This window comes from Condylura cristata, unplaced genomic scaffold (assembly GCF_000260355.1).
Source record: "Condylura cristata isolate star-nosed mole 26May11 unplaced genomic scaffold, ConCri1.0 scaffold00006, whole genome shotgun sequence".
Lineage (NCBI taxonomy): Eukaryota > Metazoa > Chordata > Mammalia > Eulipotyphla > Talpidae > Condylura > Condylura cristata.
The window spans coordinates 24,987,497-25,010,832 of record NW_004567107.1 but is presented as its reverse complement, the minus strand read 5'-3'; the positions used below and the strand labels follow the sequence as shown (position 1 = coordinate 25,010,832).

The 23,336-nt window shown below is 39.7% G+C and overlaps 1 protein-coding gene across 1 annotated transcript in view; it reads left to right on the top strand.

Annotated features, from left to right (window-relative positions):
* Positions 1–22,230, top strand: part of ANP32B (acidic (leucine-rich) nuclear phosphoprotein 32 family, member B) — a 23,712-nt gene extending 1,482 nt beyond the window's left edge. Inside the window, exons 2-7 of the mRNA XM_004677487.2 lie at positions 7,645–7,794; positions 11,054–11,176; positions 16,260–16,449; positions 19,073–19,197; positions 20,847–20,916; positions 21,780–22,230. Coding sequence (XP_004677544.1) covers positions 7,645–7,794; positions 11,054–11,176; positions 16,260–16,449; positions 19,073–19,197; positions 20,847–20,916; positions 21,780–21,847 — 726 coding nt within the window. The 3' untranslated portion in view covers positions 21,848–22,230. The remainder of the gene's footprint in view (positions 1–7,644; positions 7,795–11,053; positions 11,177–16,259; positions 16,450–19,072; positions 19,198–20,846; positions 20,917–21,779) is intronic.
* The last annotated feature ends 1,106 nt before the right edge of the window (positions 22,231–23,336 follow it).

The following is a 23,336-nucleotide window of genomic DNA, read 5'->3' as shown; positions in this document are numbered from 1 at the left end:
AGGGGTCTGCGGGCCGCAGTTCTCTGGCCCGGCACGGCTCGCACGGGCGAGCGCCGCGCGCTCCGGCGGCCGCCGACTCATCTCTTCCCGGGCGCGCTGCCGTCTTCCTCTCCCTTTCTTAAAAGGGCAACGCCTGGCGGCGCCTGCACCCGAACCTGGCGCGGGGGGTACGGGCGGGCCTAGGCCGGGCTTGCGGGCCGGCGGCCTCTGCCCCTGCACGTGCTCGAGCGCGGGCGGGCGGGCGGGCCTTTAAGAATCACTTCTTTCTTCTCGGGCCCACCCCTTCCCGAGCTAGCCCGGCTCTCCGGGGTGGGCTCCCCGAACTAGCCCGGCTCTCCGGGGTGGGCGCGGGGCCCTGGCCAGACCGCGCGTTGCGACACGGAGTCTGGGCTGGACCCGCTCCCGTGGTGAGTGGCGCTCTGGTTCTGGGCCAGCCCAGAGGAATCCCGCCCATCCCGGCGACCAGCGCGTTTTGTGCCGTCTGGTAGCCCAGAGTAACAAGTTGCCAACTTGTGGAAATGCGTCGACCAGGATGTAGCTGGTCTGCGAAGGTTTGTGTCCCCGAAGTCCTCACAGATGAGGTGCGTGGCTGGCCCTACCGTGTGGCCGCACCACGTGTTTCTGGAGGACCTGAAGGGATGGCGTCTTTGCCTCCTCCCCTGGGTTTAAGTTTGCGGTTTGACCACGATAGTCCCTTCCGACCATCAGTCAGACATTTTGTGTCGACCACGTGCTAGGATCTTGACCGGTTAAGCCTCTTCACCTTGTTAAAAACTTAGTTGTGTGCTCACCTTGAGAATTAGTCATTTCAGACGCATGCATTATTATGCCATAGTTGCAGATACGTAGTATGTGGAATAATTAATTTAGCCACAGTTTCCAAAGAGAAATACACATGGATCTAGAAAGCTCTTTAGAATCTAGTTTGGATTCTTTACATGTTTTAAACCAAAGTATTAATAAGTGTTGGGTAGGAGCAGTGTTGCTCCCCCTGCGATCTAAAGCTGAGCTGGTGTTCCCACTGTGTAACTTAATTTATATATTTGAAAGTGGCACAACATATAAGTTAATGATTTTTTTAAAATAACGTACATAAGTGTAAATGTTCACTTTTCAAGTAATCAACTTGGGCTTAATCTAAATCTTACTGAAGACAGATCAGAATCTTATGGCTATTTAAAATGAAAAGGCCAGTTGGCCATTTATACTGTCCATATTTAAAGTCCTCAAAATCCTCAGTGAGAAGTGGGCAACAGAATCCACTTGCTGACAGAATCCACTGCCAACAGTATACCAGAGCTTGGAAAAGCAGTGTGAACAACAGTCAGCTGGGCATCCCCTCTTCAGAAGCTTCCAACTAACCTCGTGGGGGTGCCTAAACCTCCGTATAGCCGAAGCACCAGCCTTGGTGGTTCTTAATGGGAGTTCCCTGATTGTGGGGTTGGAGGGGGAAAAACTTCCCTTGGGGACTTTGACAGGAAAAGAGACTAGTGGAAATTAGATTCTTTGGACAGTAAAGATTTAACCAGAAACTGAAGGCTTCTATGGAAAAGCTATACATTTTGGGGCCCTCCCTGGTGGTGCAACAGGTTAAAGCACAGCACTGCAAAGCTAGCTGCAGCTGCTTCAGCACGAGCTTGATCCCCAGCCTCGGAGGTGATCCACCTGCAAGGCAGACCTCTCTTTCCTTGCCCACTGCTCCCCTCAGTAGTGTACTTCGTTGATCTGCCTGTTCTGCTCCCCGCTCTGTCTATGGTCAATCTTCTCACTGCTGCTGCACCTCTGGCCTCTAACCCAGTTCTGTATTCATCAATCTTTTTTTTAAATAAAAAGCTATACGTTTTGAAGGACATTTAAAAGTGGAGTTTAAAAGCTTTGCACAGAAGCATAATTTTTTACATGCAAACAAGAAGTTCCCAGGTATCTCCTTAAAACCAAACCCAGTGGTGACTTATATTTGTTTAGGTTCCATCTCTAGGATCCAGTAGACTAGTCATTTAGGAAAACAACAAGGCCCATTCTCCAGTGTATTGTCATCTTAGTAGAAGAAAAGTTAGGTAAAGATAAACCAAAAAATAGGTGTAGATAATCAAAAGGAATCTCACACATAACTGTGTTACCCTATACACAGTCTGGTGTGTGTGCGCTACCATAATGTCTAATTTTTTCCCAGACTTGGATTGTGTGTGGTAGTTGGTGTGTGTATGCATATATGACAGTATCTTCATGTTACTGTTATCAATGCATAGATCATAATTTACCGTCACCAACCATGAGTGGTTAGAAGAATGTTTTTGGTTTTGTTTTTTTTGTTTTGTTTTTTGTTTTTTTTTGTTTTTTGTCTTTTGGGGGATGGTTTAAATGACTATCTTGTCATGTGAATATCTTTTGTCATGATACTTGGTAGGATAGAAGGTTTGAACATTGGTTAACTCACAGTGGACATTGGCAAGGATAACAGGAGTTTAACTTTTCTACACTTTTGGACTATAATAACCATTGGTTATTGTAGTAATTGTTATAGTAATGCATCTTTTCATTTTTAAAGAAGATTTATTTATGCATATGAACTGGGGTGTAGGCCAGAGATGGAGGGGGTGAAATGATTCACTAGAAACAATGGGAGCAGAACAGAAAGATCTTCTGAAATACACTACTGAGGGGAGCAGCAGGCAAGACAGGAGGTCTGCTCCCTGGCTGGGATTAAACTCATGCCTCAGTGGCTGGCCATAACTTGATAGAGCTGAGACTTTAACTCCTGTACCCCAAGAGAGGCCCTGTTTTTTAATGATTAAAAGAATGGATAATTCAAAATGATCTTTAATTCCTCCATGCCCTTTCTCAAGCCCTTCTTATTGCAGAAACAACTTCTTATAATTGGGGGAGGTCACCTAGTCAGCTAGATAAAACCTATCTTTCCTTTAGAGTAGCCAGGGGAGTGAGAAGTGTGAGCAAGTTGGGAAGAATGGCAGAAAAATCTCTCCTGTCTCCTCTGTGTCCCCTAACTTCAGCCCCTGACATGGCTACAATATAGTTCAAACATTTTGATGGAAAAGTAGAAAATATTACTGCCTTGCTGAGAACTGTAGGAAACACAAACAGGAGTTAAATAGGAAATAGTATGGGATTTTGTTTTTAGTTTTTAAATGTTTGCCTTACGTTAGTATTTAGAAAAAGCTAGTTTACCTGGAGTGATAAGGAATAGATTTGTCGCCAAAAGTTAGACCATCTATCTCTGTCTTTGAACAGAAGTCAGCTAATTCTATCTTGAACCAAATAGCTCCTTAAATTGTACACAGTACACTGTTATACACGTGCCTGCCCAAACTCCTCTCCTTAGATAGTAACCCTGGGAGAATGTGGAACAAAAAGAAGAAACTAGAGCTATTTCTTGCTGATTAGAACTTTCATTTATTATGGATCTAGACTAAGGGGGCTATGAGTTACATGCTTCCTCCCCACTGTCTGGTATACCCTTGTCTGCAAGGCAGTCTGGATCCCTTTTTTTTTTTTTTTAAGATTTATTTATTTATTCATATAGAACTGGGGGTACAGGCCAGAGATGCGGAGGGTGAGAGGATTCACCAGAGACAGAGTGGGGTGCAGAACAGGCAGATCGACGAAGTACACTGCTGAGGCGAGCAGCGGGCGGGTCAGGAGAGGTCTGCCACGCCATGTGGTCTCCTCCCGGGGCAGGCGGGAATCGAACTCATGTGGAAGTGGCTTAAGCTTCTCAGTGCAGTGCTTTAACCCGCTGCGCCACCAGGGAGGGCCTGGATCCCTTTTTTTACTCAGGAAGGAATGGGGACTTAGTTACCGCAAAAGCTGCTGACACAGACACCTTTTCACCAGGTTTAGCTTAGAACTTTAAACAGACTGGAAGGCTAGAATGGCACTTTCCAGACCTGTCATCTCTGGGGACATGTGTGGGCCCCTACCATGGTCTCTGCTCTCCTCTGTCACTCCCACTCTGCTCTGTGCTCATTGCCCAGTGACTCTAGGAAACATGGGGAAGCATGTTTTCTTCACTACATTGATAGCCTTCCTGGAAAAATCAAGGGGCAAGGCCTTCTTTGCTTAGCCAAACAACCCTCTGCCCTACTCACCCCAGGATATTCTTTTGCCTCCTACTCATGGAGAAAATTGAAGGTCTGTGTGTGCATCCTTTGAACTTCTTGCTCTCCCACTTTCAAACTCACCTACCCCGTTTGCAGTCTTAACTCGCCCCACCTCCAGCAAGAGTAGAGTCTTGTTTTTGATCCACAGATTTTAGTCACAGTGTTTTCGTGCCTGTGTATTTTTTACTTGTCATTTGTCTGTTTTTCTTGGGTAAAAACAGTATCTTCAAGAAAATAAGTGCAAATATGTAGAATTTCTGCTATCAAGAACAGCCATAAAATTAAAAGCCAAATAAATTCTAAGAGAATTCTGTGTTAAATTTCAGGATTAGTTGCTATATCAAGTAAAGAATTCACAACTCAATAACACTGAAATGTTTGTGTTCTAACGTTAGTTGTAGCGTTAGAAATGTTAAACAGGGTAGGGTTGTAAGGTAAGTTATTATATACCCATATACTTTAATATTTATTAAAAGCATTCATTGTTGCTAAATAGTTTTATCTTGCTTATATTTACAGTATACAAAGACAAAAATATATACTAAAATATTAAGTGATAAACAATGTGCTTTGCATTAATGTGATTCTGCTTATAATCAGAAAATGGTTCTCTTTAAATTCATGTTTTCCTTTATTTTCAATATTGTTCAATTCCCTCATTTCTGACACAACTCCTGTTCAGTACTTCCACAAACCTGTGACTATATTTTCTCACTCAACAGTTCTATACTCTTTATCCTGGGCTGTAGAGGTAACTAAAATAAATAAGACACTGCCATCATAAAGCTTGATGTAGCTTGAAGTCCAGCACTGACTTATTTACCTTTTTAAAATACATGTCGAAATAAGAAAAAAATCTGTCCACTTTTCTACTTGTCGATACTCTTGGCAGTGCGTATGTACATAATAAAGTGAATATGTGTTATGTTGCATTAATAACACGACATTCTGTACATTTGTTTTCTCACAGTATATCCTGGAATTGAGTCCTTTGAGCATTTGAGTTATTTTTCTAATTTTTAAAAATAACTTCTTGTGCGTTGTTTTTATAAACCTGTATAGATGTGTGAATCAAATACTTTATTTTTGGGTATCACTCCTGATTCTTCTCAGTTCTCCTTTGCAGGATTCCCCGGGGTTCCCTTCCTGGTGACTCTATCCTGCCACTACTCTGGCCTGACTTCTTGCAAACACGTAACTTAGAACCCAGACCTCTCTTGAACTCCACACATCTCCAGCTACCTATGGACTTTCTATGGGAATCTTACAGTTGGCTTTTATTAGATATCTCCGCACCCACATTACATGGTTTCTATCCACATTACATGGTTTCCATTTGTCTAAACCGACCAGGACTCTAGTTCTTTCCATCATCCATACCCAATAACCAAATCTGCAAATTTGAACCATATTAACCTCTTTTTACCTCCCACTTTCCTCCTCTTGATTGTATTCTGCTCGTTGGTCATCAGTCATGCTCTGATTCACATTTAAATGTTGTATGGTTTTTGATGGCACTATTAGAGTGGAATTTTACCAGTTGGGGGGCAAAGTTGAATAGGTGATTTGACCCATTAAGTTGGGAGGCAGAATAGGAATATTTTAATAGTCTGCAGTACACTACCTAGGTGACTGGGTGATTACAATTGACCTTTATTTTATGGTTTGTGGGGTTTGCATTTTTACCATCAACACAAAAGCAATAATATGCTTGTTTGTTTAAAAAAAAAAAACTTACATGGTAAAATTGGAACAAAAGGCCCCTGTCGTTCCCCGAAGTTTTAACAGGGCTACTTTCACAGCATTTACTGTGTCCCAATCATTACTTAATTCCATGAGGGGGCTATTATCTACACTTTACAGATCAGGAAACTGAGGCACAAAGTTTTAAGTTACTTGCCAAAGTCGCATAAGTTTTAATTTGCAGAACCAGGATTTAAACCCAGCCATGTGTGTCTCCTGAGCCTCAGTTGACCTCTAAGTTTTCCCAGGAGCTAATTTTCAGAAGAGGGGGGAAATGGTAGAGGTGTGTGGAGAAAAATAGAAGAAAAAGTGAGAATTGGGTAGTGATAGGTTTGCATGATCCCTAAGCCAGGACTTCTAAAGAGGAAATAGGGTAGTGAAGAAGTGACTGAGAAGAAGTTGTGGTATTGTGGGTATCACTGGCTCCTAAATCTGTTTCCTTCTTTGAATCGGGGTGGGGGGGGAAGATATGGTCATACAAGTAAGGAGTCGGATCTCCGTGAATGATAGCAATTACTAGAGTGATTGTTTTTGAATTTTGTATGGGAAGATGAAGACACTGCTAGCATCTAGGCTCATGTAGAACTCTCAGTACCTCTCTTCCATATACATGCTTGATGAAAGCTATTAAGCTGGTTATTCACTGCAAGAATGTGTTTTACAGTTAAAACTATAGATTGCATCACTGTAAATTGATATAGATCTGTTGAAAAGTCATGTTTCAGAGTCAGCCACAGAGCAAGAATGGCAGTTAAGGGCACTGTCACAGTAGTCACACAGTTTACACTGCAGACTCAAATCAGTATTTGAGCCCTTCTTGGTGGCACAAGGGGTTGAAGTGCAGCACTATGAAGCCTTTCCACAACCACTGCAGCACAAGTTCGATCCCTGGCCAGGGAGGTGACCCACGGGGTATAGCAGACCTCTCATGTCTCACCCACTGCTCCCTTCAGCAGTGTATTTCAATCATTTGCCTGGTCTGCTCCCAGCTCTGTCTCTGGTGAATCCTCTCATTTCCATACATCTGGCCTGTACCGCAGCTCTTGTGTGCATAAGTAAATAACTCTTAAAGGAGAGCTCAGAATCTTTAGGTGGATGCCCTTGTTGCATGGATGATTTGTATTCTGAATTTTGAGACTGCCAAAAGAGATTGTGTGGCCTGAAAAGGGAACCTAATTTAATGTCTTAGCAATTCTTTCCCCTAGAAATACCTGTTCTTACATGTATGTAAACCAGGTTGATCTGTTTTAAATTTAGGCCTCTTGCATATTGGTTCCTTCCTAGTGTTAAAATCTTTATATTAACAAAAACAGAATGGAAATGTGCAGTGCTGAAACTTGTAGTGATCCCAGTAATCTAAATAGGGAAAATCAACCTTTCCTCTTCCTTGTGTCAGTTTCTGGGGTCTAAAGGTAGATAAAGCTTTAAAAAGCTTTTCACTTTGATTTTGTAGTTAAAGTTGTCTCTTGGAGAACAGACCCGAGAAAAGCACTGTAAGATGTAGTGTCTTCACTTACATCTTAAGAACTGTAATTTCTACCTCTGGAAAGCAGAGCATTTAAATCATTATGTCATGGTATTACATTCTACCCTTGGTATCTGTTAGTATATTGTTACTAAAGGCTTGATCATTTTATTTATTTATTTATAACTGATCTAGTTCTAAATAGAGACCACTCTATATGTGGGTGTCTTTTTGCCAAGTACTTTTGATGGGAGCTTCTCTTTGTTCTTTGTTTTCAGTATGTTTTTGAAACCTTATATATATTTTTTTCTTCCATAGGTTCGAGAACTTGTCTTGGACAATTGCAAATCAAATGATGGGAAAATTGAGGGCTTGACAGATGAATTTGTGAACTTAGAGTTCCTCAGTTTAATAAATGTAGGCTTGATTTCTGTTTCAAATCTCCCCAAACTACCTAAATTGAAAAAGGTAAGTGCTTTATCTTTAATAGCAAAGGAGAGAGATTATCCTGGGAAGGAAAGGATGTGTACTTTTTTGTGTAAAGAAGCATTTAGTGTAGCAGAAAGCACATGGCTTTGGAGCTGGACTGATCTGGGATTGAATTCCAGCTCTATCATTTCCCTGACGGGTGGATGATCTTTAATAGGCTACTTAAGCTCTCTAAGGTTCAATTTCCTCACCTGTAAACTGGTGCTACCAGCTGACCTCCGAGAATTACTGTGCTGTGTAGAAATACTGCTCATTGGATGCTTAGTAGATAGTTGTGAAGTAAGGTCATTTTATGCATAATATATTATTGATTGTTACAGGGTTAACTACATTTTCTTAGTATGTGATGGTTTAGGAACCACAGTCTTTATATGTTATGCTTGTTAATTAAGGGTGAATTTAAGTAAAAATGGTTTAGATTTGTAGTCCATAATAATTCAAACCCATATGTAATTCTCAAAGATAGGAAGTTTTAAATGTGTTGTGAGAGCCATAATTTAACAAAATATTTTTACCAACAGGCCATTTTTAGTGCTTTATTGGTCTGTTATAACCAGTCACTGCAGCTTATGCCTCCCACCTCCCAAAAAAGCAGAAGAAAATGTTTTCTTGTGTCTGTACATTTAACTGCTACAGAACTCCAGAATATCAGAACTATAAGAAACTTTGGTCTTTTTAGTCTACTCCTGTTTTATAGGCATGTCAGTAGACCCAGAAAGGTATAGTGATTTGCCTTAACCCAGCCCCAAAAGATGTTTTAGAGCTAATGCTAAGAACCCATATTCCTATTTGTTTACATAAGAAAAGGTATGATGCGATCATATGTGTGGTAGAACTCTCTGCTACCTGTTAACTTTACTAGAGGATTTAAATCTAAACAGGTTTATATAGAAAGAAATCAGTTTTTTATATATTCGTCTTATTTAGATGTGAAAGAACTCACAAGTCCTTATGAGTTTCAGGTAGCTTTGTTTCCTGTCAGAAAGAACCCTGTTATATTTGCATTTGAAACTCCCACCCTTTTCCTGACAATCTCCCTGAGAGACTGACTCCACATTGGCTGCTGTGCTAGACAGCCCTCTGGGTCACAGGGTGACTTCTGGCCTCTCACTCTTAAAACTTGCTGCTGGCAAGACACATGGTATGTGTCTTGTGTTCTGTTTGCCTAGTATTCTGTAACGTTCTGTGGCCTGTTAGAGTTAGAATGTTGGTGACCATCTATATAAAGGCTTTATCAAATCCTTCTGAAACTGTATTGATGTGCCTTATAGAGCCAGTTTGGAAGGAATGAATACATTCAAATCAAACTGAAAGGCTGATTATAAATTCTCACAGCTGATAAGGACTTTTCTTCCTACCCAAGAGCACAGATTGATAAGAAATAGGTTCTGAAAAAGATTTTGGTGTATAAATATCACAGGTTTTCTAAATTTATGCACTTATTTCATTTGAAATGAAACATACCACTAAGTGCTTTGATGGATTACCTCTTTATCTCTAACCTCCTAGGGTAGTCATGATGAAAGGACATGAATAGTGTATATTGTGATATTCTAACCAAGAAAAGTTGTTTCTTTTGTTTTGATTTCTAACATCCCAGAGTTAATACTTGAATCTTTGTTGATTACACACTGGTATTTTTAAATAGACTGACTAGATTTTTTTTTTTTTATTCTCATTGAAAGAAAACATTTTTGGAATGTTGCACTTGTGACACATTTTAAACACTCAGCAGCAGACTTGAGTTTTTAAAACAAATTCAAATGTATATTTCTTGAAGTTCTATTCTGCATCATGTATCTCTTCATTGCATACCAAAATCTAATTTACATGAAAATTCTATACTAGGTACATAATATATTGAGGAGGGCCTGGATTCTTCAGAAACTCAGTCTGTAATCAGAGTTCTTTAAATCATAGATCTATCTCTGTAATACCTATGTATTGTTGGACAAGTTGTATAGTCTCTTTGTAGTTCATTTTCCTCATCTAGAAGGGCCTTTTTTCCCTTCTAGTAATTGAGGCTCTGCCTTTACCAGGTCCCTTTCTTTACGCATATGGTTCACCTAGGTGAACCATATTTAACTCATTTCTAATAAATACTGGGAGCCTGTTTTCTCATCTTTGCTTCATGAATTTTGACCCTTTTTTCCATATAGGTACACTAATTACTCTGGCTTCCTCATTTTTACTAGTTCAACTCTTCTCCAAACAAATCCCCACTTCCCTCTTAAATAATGTTAAAGATTCTATCTATTCCATAAGGTTATTGTAAGATCATATGAGTTATATATTTCTAGTGCTTCCATCAGTGCTTGACACTTAAGAAATAATGCAGGTGTTAACACACACTGGTTACCACTGTTGTTGGCATTTTAAAAAAAGAGAACTAAAACCAGCTGAGTTGCTTAAATGTTCTCATCTACATGATGAAGAGTGAATTAGATTCATGCTCTTGACCATGTGCTTTTGCTGAACTCCAGTTTCTTTTATTCTAAGATTCTGATAGTCCTCAGTAAAGGCTCATTCCTCATTCCTCCATTGACACATATTTGCTGTGCTACTTGACCTGCAGCTAAGAAATTAGAGTAGGCTGTTAAATGTTAGTGCCAGGTTTATGTAAGTGGCCTCCGGAGAGTTGGTTTCATCAAACAGAACTGTTGCCCCACTCCTTTTCCTGAGGAGTACCGGACTGGAACTGTAAGGACTCTTTTTATTCACTTTTTTGTGTGGCCTTAACCCCTTCAAAGCAACATTTCCTAGTGACTTCCATATCTAGAACCCCGAAAGTGTCAGCACTGTACAGAACTAGATTAGTTTCAAATGAGCACTGCGAAGCATGCCCAGTACACAGAATAAGCTGCTTAGAATGCATGGACCACTTACCCTTCTGGCAGGTATAGAGTATTGCAGTGTCTCAGAATTCTAATTTGCTTTGACCTACTTTTTAAGTTACAAAATGTTTTCACTGATGTTAGTCAGTTCTCTAGCAAACTGTTATAATTAGCAGCTGGTTAAGAAAACAACTCTTCCTATTCTGTCTCTTTTCTTCCTCGGAGACAGTTGGTGAGATGTATAAACTATTTACATGGTTTAATTAAACAAGTGAACATATATGCCTTAATAGAAAGAAATCATTGGTCTTGATAGATGTTTGAGAACTGTGTTTGTTATTTATAGGACCTTAATGTTTGTTTCTCTGTGTTTGTGTGTGTGCTGTGTATATTTTCTCTTGCAGCTTGAACTCAGTGATAATAGAATCTTTGGAGTTCTGGACATGTTAGCAGAAAAACTTCCAAATCTCACACATCTTAACTTAAGTGGAAATAAACTGAAAGATATCAGCACTTTGGAACCTTTGGTAAGTAGTTGAAAACTTAAAAACCAGGAAGTTATTGGTCATTTTCATTTTCATATTTCTTTATAATGAGGGAACAGACTGAAAATAATTGCTAGAGAAAGTGGTGACTTTTTTTTAATTAACAATACTCTGTAGAAGGAGTCCAGTTTTAAAGATCAGGGCCTCTAGTTATATGTGTTCCTGTGTCTTTGTTCTCCCTGTTAATAGGGTTGCTTCATTTTTTAATTTTACATATTGAGTATAGCCTTAAACGTTTATCTTAAAAATTTCCCCTGACTGGCTAGTAAGTTATCCTATCCTATACTTTTATACTGTAAGAGAGTAAGCTAGTTATGTTGGGTGATGAACTGTAGATGAACCAGTCCAAGGACCTTCCAATAAGTTTTCTGTCTTGTAACTCATGGTCTTGTGCTCTAGCTGGATCACTTTCCTAAAGTTTTCCATGGGATCTCAAAATCCTCGGTCTTACTGGGTTGAGTTAAGCTATGGAAAGTTGTTTTAAGTGCCATTTGGGTTATAAACTTACACTGTGTGACCTTGGGCAAATTGTTTCTTCTCTCTGGGCCTCAGTTTCCTCACCTTTAAAGGATAATGATCCCTTCTTTAATCTCACTTAGGGGTTTTTGAGAAAAATGTAATGTACTTAATTTGTTTTGTGAAGCTGTACTAATGGGGTCCAGTCCATGTGGAACTTAATAGTGACCAGAGAAGAGCTTCTGGAGGCAGAGGTAATGTAGGCTTTGGGCAGACCCACAGGCTATTCTGTTTGACTATCAGCTAGAAATTTCTGTGAATTCAAGATTAGTAAATGACTGATTTTCCCAAATATGACATTCATAAATGTGGCATAGAATAGAATTCCATTTCAGTAAGGTTAGTTGAACTCAAACTTGTCTCATACTACCACAAGGCTTCTTTGTGCTTTAATTAGTATACATTACAGCCAGTATTTTTGTTTTAATTTGTAAACATTAATTGGGATATAAGCAGCATATTGGAGCCGTCGTTGATCTAGAGGAATAGAACCCTAAGGCACTGGCTTAACTTTTCTGATGTTATATTAAAATATTTGGATTTCATACCACTTGTACAGAATGCTTTGTTGATATTTCAGGTGACACTAAGAATTAAATTGTGACTTGTAATGCAGAGTATTTTTTGGTCAGGATTAGAGGGCTTTTTCCCTCTAATAATTGAGGCTCTGCCTTTACCAGGTCCCTTTCTTTTCACACATTTCACTAAGGTGGACCATATTTAACTCATTTCTAATAAATACTGGGAGCCTGTTTTCTCATCTTTGCTTCATGAATTTTGCCCCCTTTTTCCATTATAGGTATACTAATTACTCTGGCTTCCTCATTTTTACTAGTTCAACTCTTCTCCAAGCAAATCCCCACTTTCCTCTTAAAGCAAACACACTGAATTTTGCTGTGTGCAAGGACATTAACATTTGCCCAGTCTATCTTCACAAAAACCAGAGAGAGAAGACTCTTCCTTTTAGAGCTAAGAAAACCAAGTGTAGAGAACTTAATTCTTAGCTGCCACAGGATAAATGGCATAGTAAGGATTCAGATCCAACACTATTTCAATGGCTTTAAATCCTGTTCTTCTCTTTTTATCTGCAAATTTACTCCATACCCGTATTGATGTACGTTAGTAATTCCAACAGGGGCACTAAATTAAGTGTTGATATTTCCCAGTCAGATGGCTGCACTAAGCCTTCATTGTTCTGTGATCATTAGCTCAATCTAATTCAGGGTTACTGTGAGCATAGGAACACTTTTTCTAGAACAATGCCTGGCAGTACCTTGCTATACTAGATTGCTAGAGTTTTTGCCCCTTTGCATGGCCAACCTGAGTGCCCTTTAGACTTCTCAGATGCATTTGCCAGGGTCCTAACCACAGCGGCAGAACAGAAACAAACATTGTGTGGGATTTGTTTGGTTGGGTGCTTCTGACCTGGTTAGTAATAATACGAGGGTCCTTTGATAACTGTGAAAGTATCTCAGTTCCCCTATGATGGTGAAGAAATAATCACCCATGTATTTATTATTTTGGGGTGGAGTTCTGCATTGTGCATACATGTAGTGGTGCTTTCTGAATGTTATCTTACTATTAAACCTCAAGAAACATCTCTCCAAAGTGAGTAGAAATAACATGGCCCTCATTTTACATATGAAGAAGCTGAGGCTTGGGAGAGGCTGAACCCCTTGTCCAGAGTCACACACAGCTGGTGACAGCCATAGCACTGCACACCCAGGACATCTGGAGACGCCTAAGCTCCCGCCTTTTTCCTATACTTGTTGATTTCTGGGGCTGCTTGGTGGATTCCTGGAGTTAGAAGTAAAATTGCAGAAAGTAAAGGGGGGGAATGTTGACTTCTGAAAGTTTTCTTCAGTGGGGGAAAACACCATCCTCATCCTCATTAACCACATACATTTTGAACACCGTCTACTTTGAGCCCAGTTCGTGACAGTCAATGCAATGATTGTGAATGCCTCTGCTTACTACAGGGACATTAATCGAGAGACAAAGAAGGCATCAATTCAAACTTCCTTGGACACCTTTTTTAAGAGACCTGGGCCATCCAAACCATCCCCCAAAGCCCTTCTAAATTCTAAGAAGGCAAGCAAAATTATTGTTAATAAAATGTTTAATGTTTATTATGGCTAGCCTATTCGTTTTAGGCCAAATTTCTGGTTGTGGTAGAGTTGTGATTTTTTTTTTTCTTAAACAGTACTTAACGCATTACAATGGGATCCTGAATGATCTGTGTATAGTCTACCTTACGTCTTAAATACAATTTTACTACTTTAAGTGATTGTAGAGTACTACATTTAGTTGAGATTTTGATATTTGCTTTCACTCCATTTTCTAGCATACTGTTTGGCATGTCTGAATTAATAATGGATCCTTTCTTGGGAAGTAGACAAAAACCTCCAACTCAATTTAAGAAACAGGAGAGCTTTGGAGACCCTGTGTACTGGGAGAGTCAGTAGAACTGGAGGAAGGATGGCACCATAAAGCATTACTGTTGAATGCATTTTGGGTATCCATTTCTAAGAAATCATTTTGAGAAGTAAATGACATTCCTTTGAGTGAACAATTTTTAGACTGATCCTTTTTGGGAAAGCTGCCTAAATGTACTTATCATAACTGGTATGGTCATCCTTTTTTTTTTTTTTTTTTTTTTTTTTAAGTGAAGAGTTCCCAGTATCCTTAGCTAGTTGTATGGGGTGGTATTTCATATTTTCTCCTCTTTGGCAAGAATCCATAACTGGACATCTGGCAGCCCCAGCCTGCCCAACAGGGAACCTAATCTGAAAGCTCCCTAACAAAAAGGAGTTCTTCCTATGATTAGAAGGGTGGGACAGCTTTTTGAGACCTCGGAATTAACTTAGTAAAAGCATACGCAGTGATCCACAAACTCTTGGATCATTGTACATTTGTGTTTTTTTGAGGAGTACATTCCCCCTGCTCTGTGTTCCCTGTCTGGCTTTTATCCCAAGGATACTCAGAACAAAACTGAGCCTCCTTTGGTCAGAAAGATGAAGATTGTGAAGCCCAGGTGTCAGCAATCCTTTCCTGTAAAGAGCCAGGTAGTGAATCTTCTAGGCATTGTGGGCCATACAGTCTCTGTCACAGCTACTCAGCTTTGCTATTGTAGTAAGAAAGAAGCCATACATAATACATAAACAAACGAATGTGGCTGTGTTCCAGTAAAACATACTTTACGAAAACAGGCAGCGGTCTGGAACGGACCATTGTTTGCCAAGCCCTGCTGTCAAGCAAAGATTTTCAGTCATTTTCTAGCTTCCAGAATTATACGGATATTTCAAGACCTAAAGACAAAGGTTTTGTTTCATTTGTATTTCACCCCAGTTCCTTGTGAATGTTGAAATAGCTTTCCCAATAAAGCATCAACACTTTCAAATAACATTTCTCTTTTGCAACTTAAAGAGCCTTTTAATTTTTTTAATGCTACTTTCTTAGAGAATACCAAGGCTTTCTTCTTCATTCAGAATCATTAAAGCCTATATTGTCATATGTCCTCTGGCCTTATTTTGTTCTAAAGGGCATCAGACTACTTAGTACTTCAGATTTATGTCTGCTTCTTATAGACTTGCCCCCTCTTCTCACTATGAAATCACTTTTGTTGCTATCCTCATGTTTGCCTGTGATTTTATCTCTACCTTTCCAGTCTCCTAATTCACCTTTACTCAAAACTTAATATGCCTGGGATTGAAATACTAGTATAGTACACTGATATAATAAATGAAGGTCTTGAGTAAATGGTATGTGGCCATTTTCCTATTTCACTTAGGCTATTTAGGAAATTTTCTTGAGCCAGGTTTTTAGTTCTTAACTGTTTCTAGTAGATGAAGCTGGAATTCTAAACAAATGAGGTATTACAACAAAGTTAAAGGTATGGTAAATCAGATGAATTTGATAGCACAAAGTTCTGGTTTGAGTATCAATCTTTTCCCAAAAATTTTTAAAGAAAAAATGTATAATGTTCCTCTATTTTTGAAGTTTCGACTGTGCGTCCTCCTCCCTTTTTTCCCCAGCCTGTGTTGATTCCCATCTTCCCAGAAAAAGAACTACATCATCACACTTCACACTATTATATGTCCTCTAGTGTTTAACATCTGTGTCCCCCAAGCACCTTGAGAGAGTGGATTGTTGGCTGAACCCCACTCACCACAAAGCAGTGAAGACTGTGCTGCATTTATACTGGCCATTTGATTACTCAAAAGTTAAGTTAGTTTTGAGCCAAACTTTACTGATCTGCTTGATTTGCTTCATACTGTGAAAATACTCAGTTCTAGTATTTTAACTTCACATTTAAGAAAACTTATTGCCAGAAAAGGACAGTTTTCTCAGTGGGTAGATAGAGAAGAAAAGGACTAGTTAAAATCTAGTGGCCTAATGCAGATTGCAAAGAACTTGAAATGTTTTCCTGTGTGCAAGGATTAATGAATAACAGTTAATTGAAATACAGAGCTTAAGATTTTACCTCTTTAGGAGATGGGTTTTGCTGCATTGTTCCTTGGTTTAGGAGGTGTGATTTTTGACCCTTCAGAAAAAGCTGGAATATCTGAAAAGCCTGGATCTTTTCAACTGTGAGGTCACTAACCTGAATGACTACCGAGAGAGTGTTTTCAAGCTGCTTCCTCAACTGACTTATCTGGATGGCTATGACCAAGAGGACAGAGAAGCCTCTGACTCAGATGCTGAGGTGGATGGTGTAGATGAAGAGGAGGAGGATGAAGGTAAGTGGGCTAACAGCCAGTAGACATAATTGCTGCTTTTCAAAGGCTCTAATACATGTACTTATATTCTTGGCTTTGAACGTGTTCCATTAAATTTGGAGCCTAGGACCCCTAATTTTAATATACTATTGAAACATTCAAAGCATGCAAAATAAAAATGGTTCCTTAGCATAATCTGGCTTGAATTTGGAACCTAGGTATCATAACTGCTCCAGTCCATTTAAGTACTTTAGGGTTTTTGTTTAAAGGATCATCATCCTCTCCCTTTCTAACTCTTCCCCACTGCCTTCTTATCCGTAACCGACAACTATGTCCACACTTCCAGGAAGCATCTGCTGATACCTGCAGCTAGGTTAGATTTTCATGCATTCCTGCCTTACCTCTTTTGTAATACTTTCACTAATATCTTCTAGCTATGCTATCATTGCCTTCTTGAGTAGGTACTATCTTTTTTTTTTTTTGTACTTGATACCTGTTTGATATACCCAAAAATATAAATCAGATCACTTTCCTGTCTCTAGTATGTGACTACAGTTTAAGAAGGTAATGAATTAAAAGTAATAATTTGGCTTTCTTTTTCTTTTTAAAAAATTTGTTTATGCATATAAAACTGGAGGATAGGCCAGAGGTGCAGGAGCAGTGAGAGGATTCACCAGAGACAGAGTGGGGAGCAGAACAGGCAGACTGACAAAGTACACTGCTGAGGGGAGCAGCGGGCAAGAGAGGAGAGGTCTGCGCCATGTGGGTCACTTCCAGGAGCGGGGATCACACTGAAGTGACTGAGGCTGGCTTGCAGTGCTGTGTCCTAACCCGTTGTGCCACCAGGGCGGACCCCTTTCTTTTTTTTTTTTCTTTGATAAAAGGGAAAATAACCTGACCATAATGTAGAATAGGGTATATAGCTTTTTTGAGCAAGGCTTTTTCATCCTTTAGGAATTTTTAATTTTTTCTGTCCCAAGTACCCATCCTGGTTAGCTTGTGCTTCTCCCTTGTACCATGATTTGTTTATTGTTATGACTCTGAGGATAAAAGGTTTCTGGCCTTCAAGTAACTAGAAGAAGCAGAGTAATTAGTTTTCACGTGCCAGCCTAAAGAAAACTTACTTTCTTAGGATTTGTGCTTATTACTATATTTGAAGCATTCTTTCTGATAATCCCTTTACTTAAAGGTAAGTATACAAAAGACCGGGATGGTCAAGAAAAGTGGAGGTGGAAAAACATCCCGCAGTTTATAAGTGTAGTACTCTAAAAGCTTTTTCACGATTTGCTTTATGGCAGATTTGAGACGAGAGAAAGAGTTGGGATGTTACATGGTAAAGTGGATCCAGAATACACGTTCACTTTCCAAAATCTTCACTGCAGGTTCTTACTAAAGAACAACCACTTGTTGTCTTTTTAAAGTTCATACTGAACAAGCTGAATGGCCATGTGTGCAGAAACTTGTAAAGGGAATGCTTTAGAGGGTGTGAGCAGTTCCTGAGAGCCAAGATTGTCAGGCAACAAATGTCTGAGCATTTGCCTATGTGCCAGGCACTGTGGGAAATGGTTACAGAGGGGGAAAATATTATATCATTGCTGTCCCGTTGGAGTTTATTGTCTCCTAAAAAGAATTAAGTAATCATAACTAAATAGGGCCTCCTTGGTGGCACAAGGAGTTAAGTCTCAGCCATGAAGCTATCTGTAGCCACTGCAATGGCAAGTTCTATCCCTGGCCAGAAGCTGACCCACATGGCGCAGCAGACCTCTCCTGACTTGCCTGCTGCTCCCCACTCCATCTCTAGTGAATCTTCTCAACCCCACACACTCCCTGCATCTCTGGCCTGTACCCCAGCTTTTATGTGCATAAGTAAATAAAGTAAGTCTTAAATTCATAACTAAAAAGATGATCACAAAAGATGAGCAGAGTGTATTGCATTGAAGAAGCACCAGGTGCTCACGAGAGAGCGGAGTTGGGTTTAGGAAGGCCAGCAAGAGGCCTGAGGAAGTGCTGTGGAGCTGCCTTGGGCAAACAGAAGGGGAGGCACCCACAGAGACCAGGGGTAGGAGAGAGCCAGCAGTCTCCCAGCCAGAGGAGTAAGGACTGTACCACTCGAGGCCAGCTGCCACTGAGACATAGGACACTGGGCCTCTTTACTGCCTGCTCCCCATTGCAGGGTTGTTCTGAATGTCTCCCCACCCCCTGATTTGGATAGCTCGCTTTGTGGTAATACCTTTAAACCAGATATACCAGAAAAGGAACTTTTATCTTTTTCTATAGGAATTTTTACTATAGAAGTTATAAAATTTTACTATAGAAATTTTTAGACATAGACACAAAAGTAGAAAGAAATACTAATATAATTAACTTTGATATTCCCAAGACTGAGCTTTAGTTATTCAAGCTTGTCTTGTTTTATACATACTACTCTCTTCCCCTCATTTTGAAGCAAATCTCACACATTGGGTTTCATCAGTAATGTATATGTAGTCCACCTGGACTTGCCACATTTCACAGGGCCCTGTGGACAAAGGGGCTGAGCTGCAGCAGCTCGGTAGAGGGTGGTGGGCCTGCGTCTTGCTTGGTGTTGGTGCCGCCCAGCATTCGTACTGGGTATCGACTGAATTCTTTTTGGTACCATTTTCAGAAGGAGAGGATGAAGAAGATGAAGAAGATGAAGATGGTGAGGAGGAAGAGTTTGATGATGAAGAGGATGAAGATGAGGATGAAGATGTAGAAGGGGAAGAAGACGAAGACGAAGTCAGCGGGGAGGTCAGCATTCATGTTTGGTGCCCTGCTTCCTAATTGTAGTTGAGAAGTGAGGATTTAAAAAGAGACTAGCACACTGCCATTATGGTTAATTTTGCTTTATCCCCTTTTTATAAATGCTAAGTGGAATGCTTGCTGAACACTGGTGAGACATAGTACTTGACTCTGCGGGATAAATTTTGACCCTTTAACTTCGGAGGGTTAATGAGTTGACCATTCCTTCTGTGGGTAGGGTAAGAAAACTGGCAAAGTTGAGAATTAGTGCTAGGTCTGTCCATTTTTCATATAGAAGTGGGGAAAGTTTACCACATCTGAACTTAAACCTTGATATATGCAGCTTAATGAGTAGGTACATGCTTGTGTTAAAGAGTTGGGGAATGCATTAAAAAAGAATGTGACCCCCGTCCTGAAAGAGCAGGCAGTCTAATTCACTCTGAGGAGCAGAATGCCTCAGAGTGGAAGAAAGGAGTGACTTAACTCTGACCTTCAAGGAGGTTTATGAAAAGACAATTGACACCAAAAATCATGTTCTTGTGTTGTACAGAAGTAGAATAGCATATGTGTAATCTCATAGGTGTTTAATGAAATGAAACTCCGGATTGTTTTTATAAGAATGGGAATATAGGAACCATTGTCTAAACCTATGTTAAAATTCCAGATCTGAGGCATACAGCAGGGGAGCAGGGGTTGGGGGGGGGGTAGGGGAAGAGGTACAGGGGGAGAGAAGCACAAGGATTATGGTGATGGTCAGTCACAGTGGTGGGAGAATTATAGGATTACATGAGGAGAAATTTAAGTTTTTAAAAATTGATGAGTCATTTGAGCAAACTAGTACAACCACTATGGAAAACTGTTTGGAGGTTCCTCAAACTGCTAAACATGGAGCTCCCCTACGACCCAGCAATCCCACTCCTAGGTATCTACCCAAAAGACACAAAAGCACTGATTCAAAAAGATACCTGCACCCCCATGTTTATTGCTGCTTTATTCACAATTGGAAAGACATGGAAACAGCCCAAATACCCAAAGGTGGATGACTGGATTAAAAAGATGTGGTACATATACACAATGGAATATTACTCAGCAACCAAATAAAAAAAAGAAACACATGTCTTTTGCAGCAACATGGATGGAGCTGGAAAAGATCATGCTTAGTGAAATAAGCCAGAAAGAAAAGGAAAAATACCAGATGGTTTCTCTCATAGCAGGAATATAACGGAATAGGCGAGAAGATAATGATAATGATGAACAGCTATATACCAGAGACGTTTTGTGGGGGTGGAGTGGGGAAGGGGATCAAAAACAGTGGGGGAGTGAAATGCACTGAGCTATGGTGAGGGCACATGGGTGATTTGGTGATGGGAAACCCAAGGGGATTGCAACTGAGATGGAAAAGGCACAAAAATATGTAAAAATAAAAAATTGTGAGTCATTCGAAATAATATTGTAGGTAATACGAAGTCTAAAAAAGTTCCTGTGTTGAAATTCATTTTTAAAATGATTTTTGAATATCTGTAAGTTGTCTGTTAAACTTACTAAGAAAAATTAGCATGTCAGTACATCAGAGCAGCTTAAAATTAATATAGGTTTCTCTATGATGGATTATTACATCTATTGCAAGTTATCTATTTGTTATCTTTACCATTCTTTAGGAAGAAGATTTTGGACAGGATGGAGAAGTTGATGAAGATGAAGATGATGATGATGAGGATGAGGATGAAGGTGGGTCCAACTACACTTTGGTTCTCCTTAGTTAAAAACTGGGGGAATGAGGATATCCCTTAATTTAGGTATGAAACCACGTAGAAGAAAATCAAAAGCACTTGACTGATGGTCTGCACAGGTTTCTGCAGAGCCCTGTGTTTGCATCCATGTTGTGCAACCCACTAGCAGTAGATATTAGTAACCACCTCCCTGGGGATAGGAGCCTCAGTCCTCAGTCCCCATAGTTCAAATTTGTTTTTAAACTCCATCTTTTGGATTACTGGCAGGCACGGGATTTCTTTGTATGGGAGTCTTATTAACAAAATCTTAATAAAATAGTTGGTTCACAATTTTGGTACTATATATAAACAGCACCTTTGCAATTTCACCAGTGTTATTTCCCCATCACAACCAAAACCAGTGAGGCATTTGTTCTTTTAATACTCACTGTCTAGATTTCAATTGGGTCAGTTCCAGTGGAGCAGGTTTAAGTAACCGGTGTGTTTCATACAATCCTCAGAATAATCCTAAGAAATCAGTACCACTGTCCTCGCTTTTCTAATGAGGGAACAAGGCTAAGTGGTTAAGTGCCTGCTGATGGTCACAGGCTAAGTTTTTGCTGTGCATTTCATAACTGCTAATGTGTAGTTGTTGGGACCAACAAGTGTAAGAAAAACATTTGGAAGACAGCAACTTAAAATTGAGAAAATGGGGCTGACTTCGTTATTTAAGATGCTGCTGCGCATTTTACTCTTGGTTCTGTGGTCATTATTTGTGCTTCTTAAAAAATACCTTTTGACTGCCGATTGATAAAGCATTAGTAGTAACTTAGGCAAAGTGTCTTTCTACTTTTCTCAAAGTGAATTTTTGTTATTGTGCAGAAGAGGAAGAAAGCGGGAAAGGAGAGAAAAGGAAGAGGGAAACAGATGATGAAGGAGAAGATGATTAAAACCCAAATAAACTTCAAAAAAAAAAAAGAACTGTTCAGTATTGGTTGGACTGCGCATACGGATTTGTTAGCTGTTTAAAAAAAAAATAAAGGTAGCTGTGATACAAACCCCAGGACACCCACCCACCCAAAGAGCCAAAGAATAGTTCCTGTGACATTCCGCCTTCCATTTAGTCCCTCTTGGAAATCCACCACCAAGCTTGGGGACTTCACCCCAACAAAGTTGTAAGCGTTGTTAGGTTTTCGTGTAAGACTCTTGCTGTGGCGGGGTAGCTGTGGTTGGCAAGTCGGCATCTGTGCCACCAGTTACACCGAGGCTGTAACAGCATTTTTACTTTCTGTACGACAAAGAAGCTTTGTAAATAAAATCTTAACATTTTGGGTCTGTTTTTTCATGCTTTCCTTTTTTAATAAAAAATTTTTTACATTAGGACATTTTATGTGACAACTGCCAAAAAAAAGTATTTTTAAGAATTCAAGTGAAATAAATACATTAATCTTTGGTAAAGCCTAGTTGTATGCTTACATTTTTAAATCAGACATTAATTGTAAGCTCATGTTAAGACATACTGATGAACTGGTTGTTGAGAGGAAATGTGTATGTGTAATTATTTTTGAGCATATAAATAATTTTCATTCTTGATGACTGGGGATAATTGAGGTAGACTTTTAAAAGAATATTTGAGGTCTATTCCTAAAAACCAATAAAAATGTTAGATTCAAATAATAGGCCCATTAAGGAAAAGAGGATATAAAGGAAAAGACCTTAATCTGAATCCCAGGAGCTCTGAGTTTCTAATTCTGACTCTGCTGTTAGTTTCCTGTGTGACCTTGTACTGATGTCTGGATCATCTCCCAGTCTGAAATTGAGGGGGTGTGGCCAAGTGGCTTTTGAAGTCCCTTGTATCCCTGATGGCCTGTGACCCTCACAGATAGGAAAGTCTAAAGAAAAACGGGAGCTTTGTACCAAGACTGAAACATACAGGGCTTGAATGGCAGGTGAACAAGAGTATGTTATCAAGATGGGCATGCTAAGGAAGGAGATGTGAAAAGCTGTGCTGAGGAATGGGTAGGCCCCGCCTGAGGTCAGTTCAGCTTTTCTAGAGGACATTAAATCATGAGACTAGTGGGAGGACTGAGAAACTGCAGTATACATTCAGTGGCTCAGTAATTGACTTGTCAATAATTTTTTCTAATGGAAGATTGTTTCAAGGCATTATAGCTACTGACAATTATTCCAGTATCTAGAACTACTGGAATAAGGTGGGTTGATCAAGATAAAATATTGGAATCTAATTTGAGCATACAACTAGAAAAGCCATATAGTGTCAGTGGATCTGCCATATCTATCGTATGCTCTAAATTTGAGTCCTCAAGGAAGTAGCTTGCTTTTCTTTTTATTTTTTAAAAATATTTTATTTATGCATATAGAACTGGGGTACAGGCCAGAGGTGCAGGGGCAGTGAGAGGCTTCACTAAAGACAGAGTG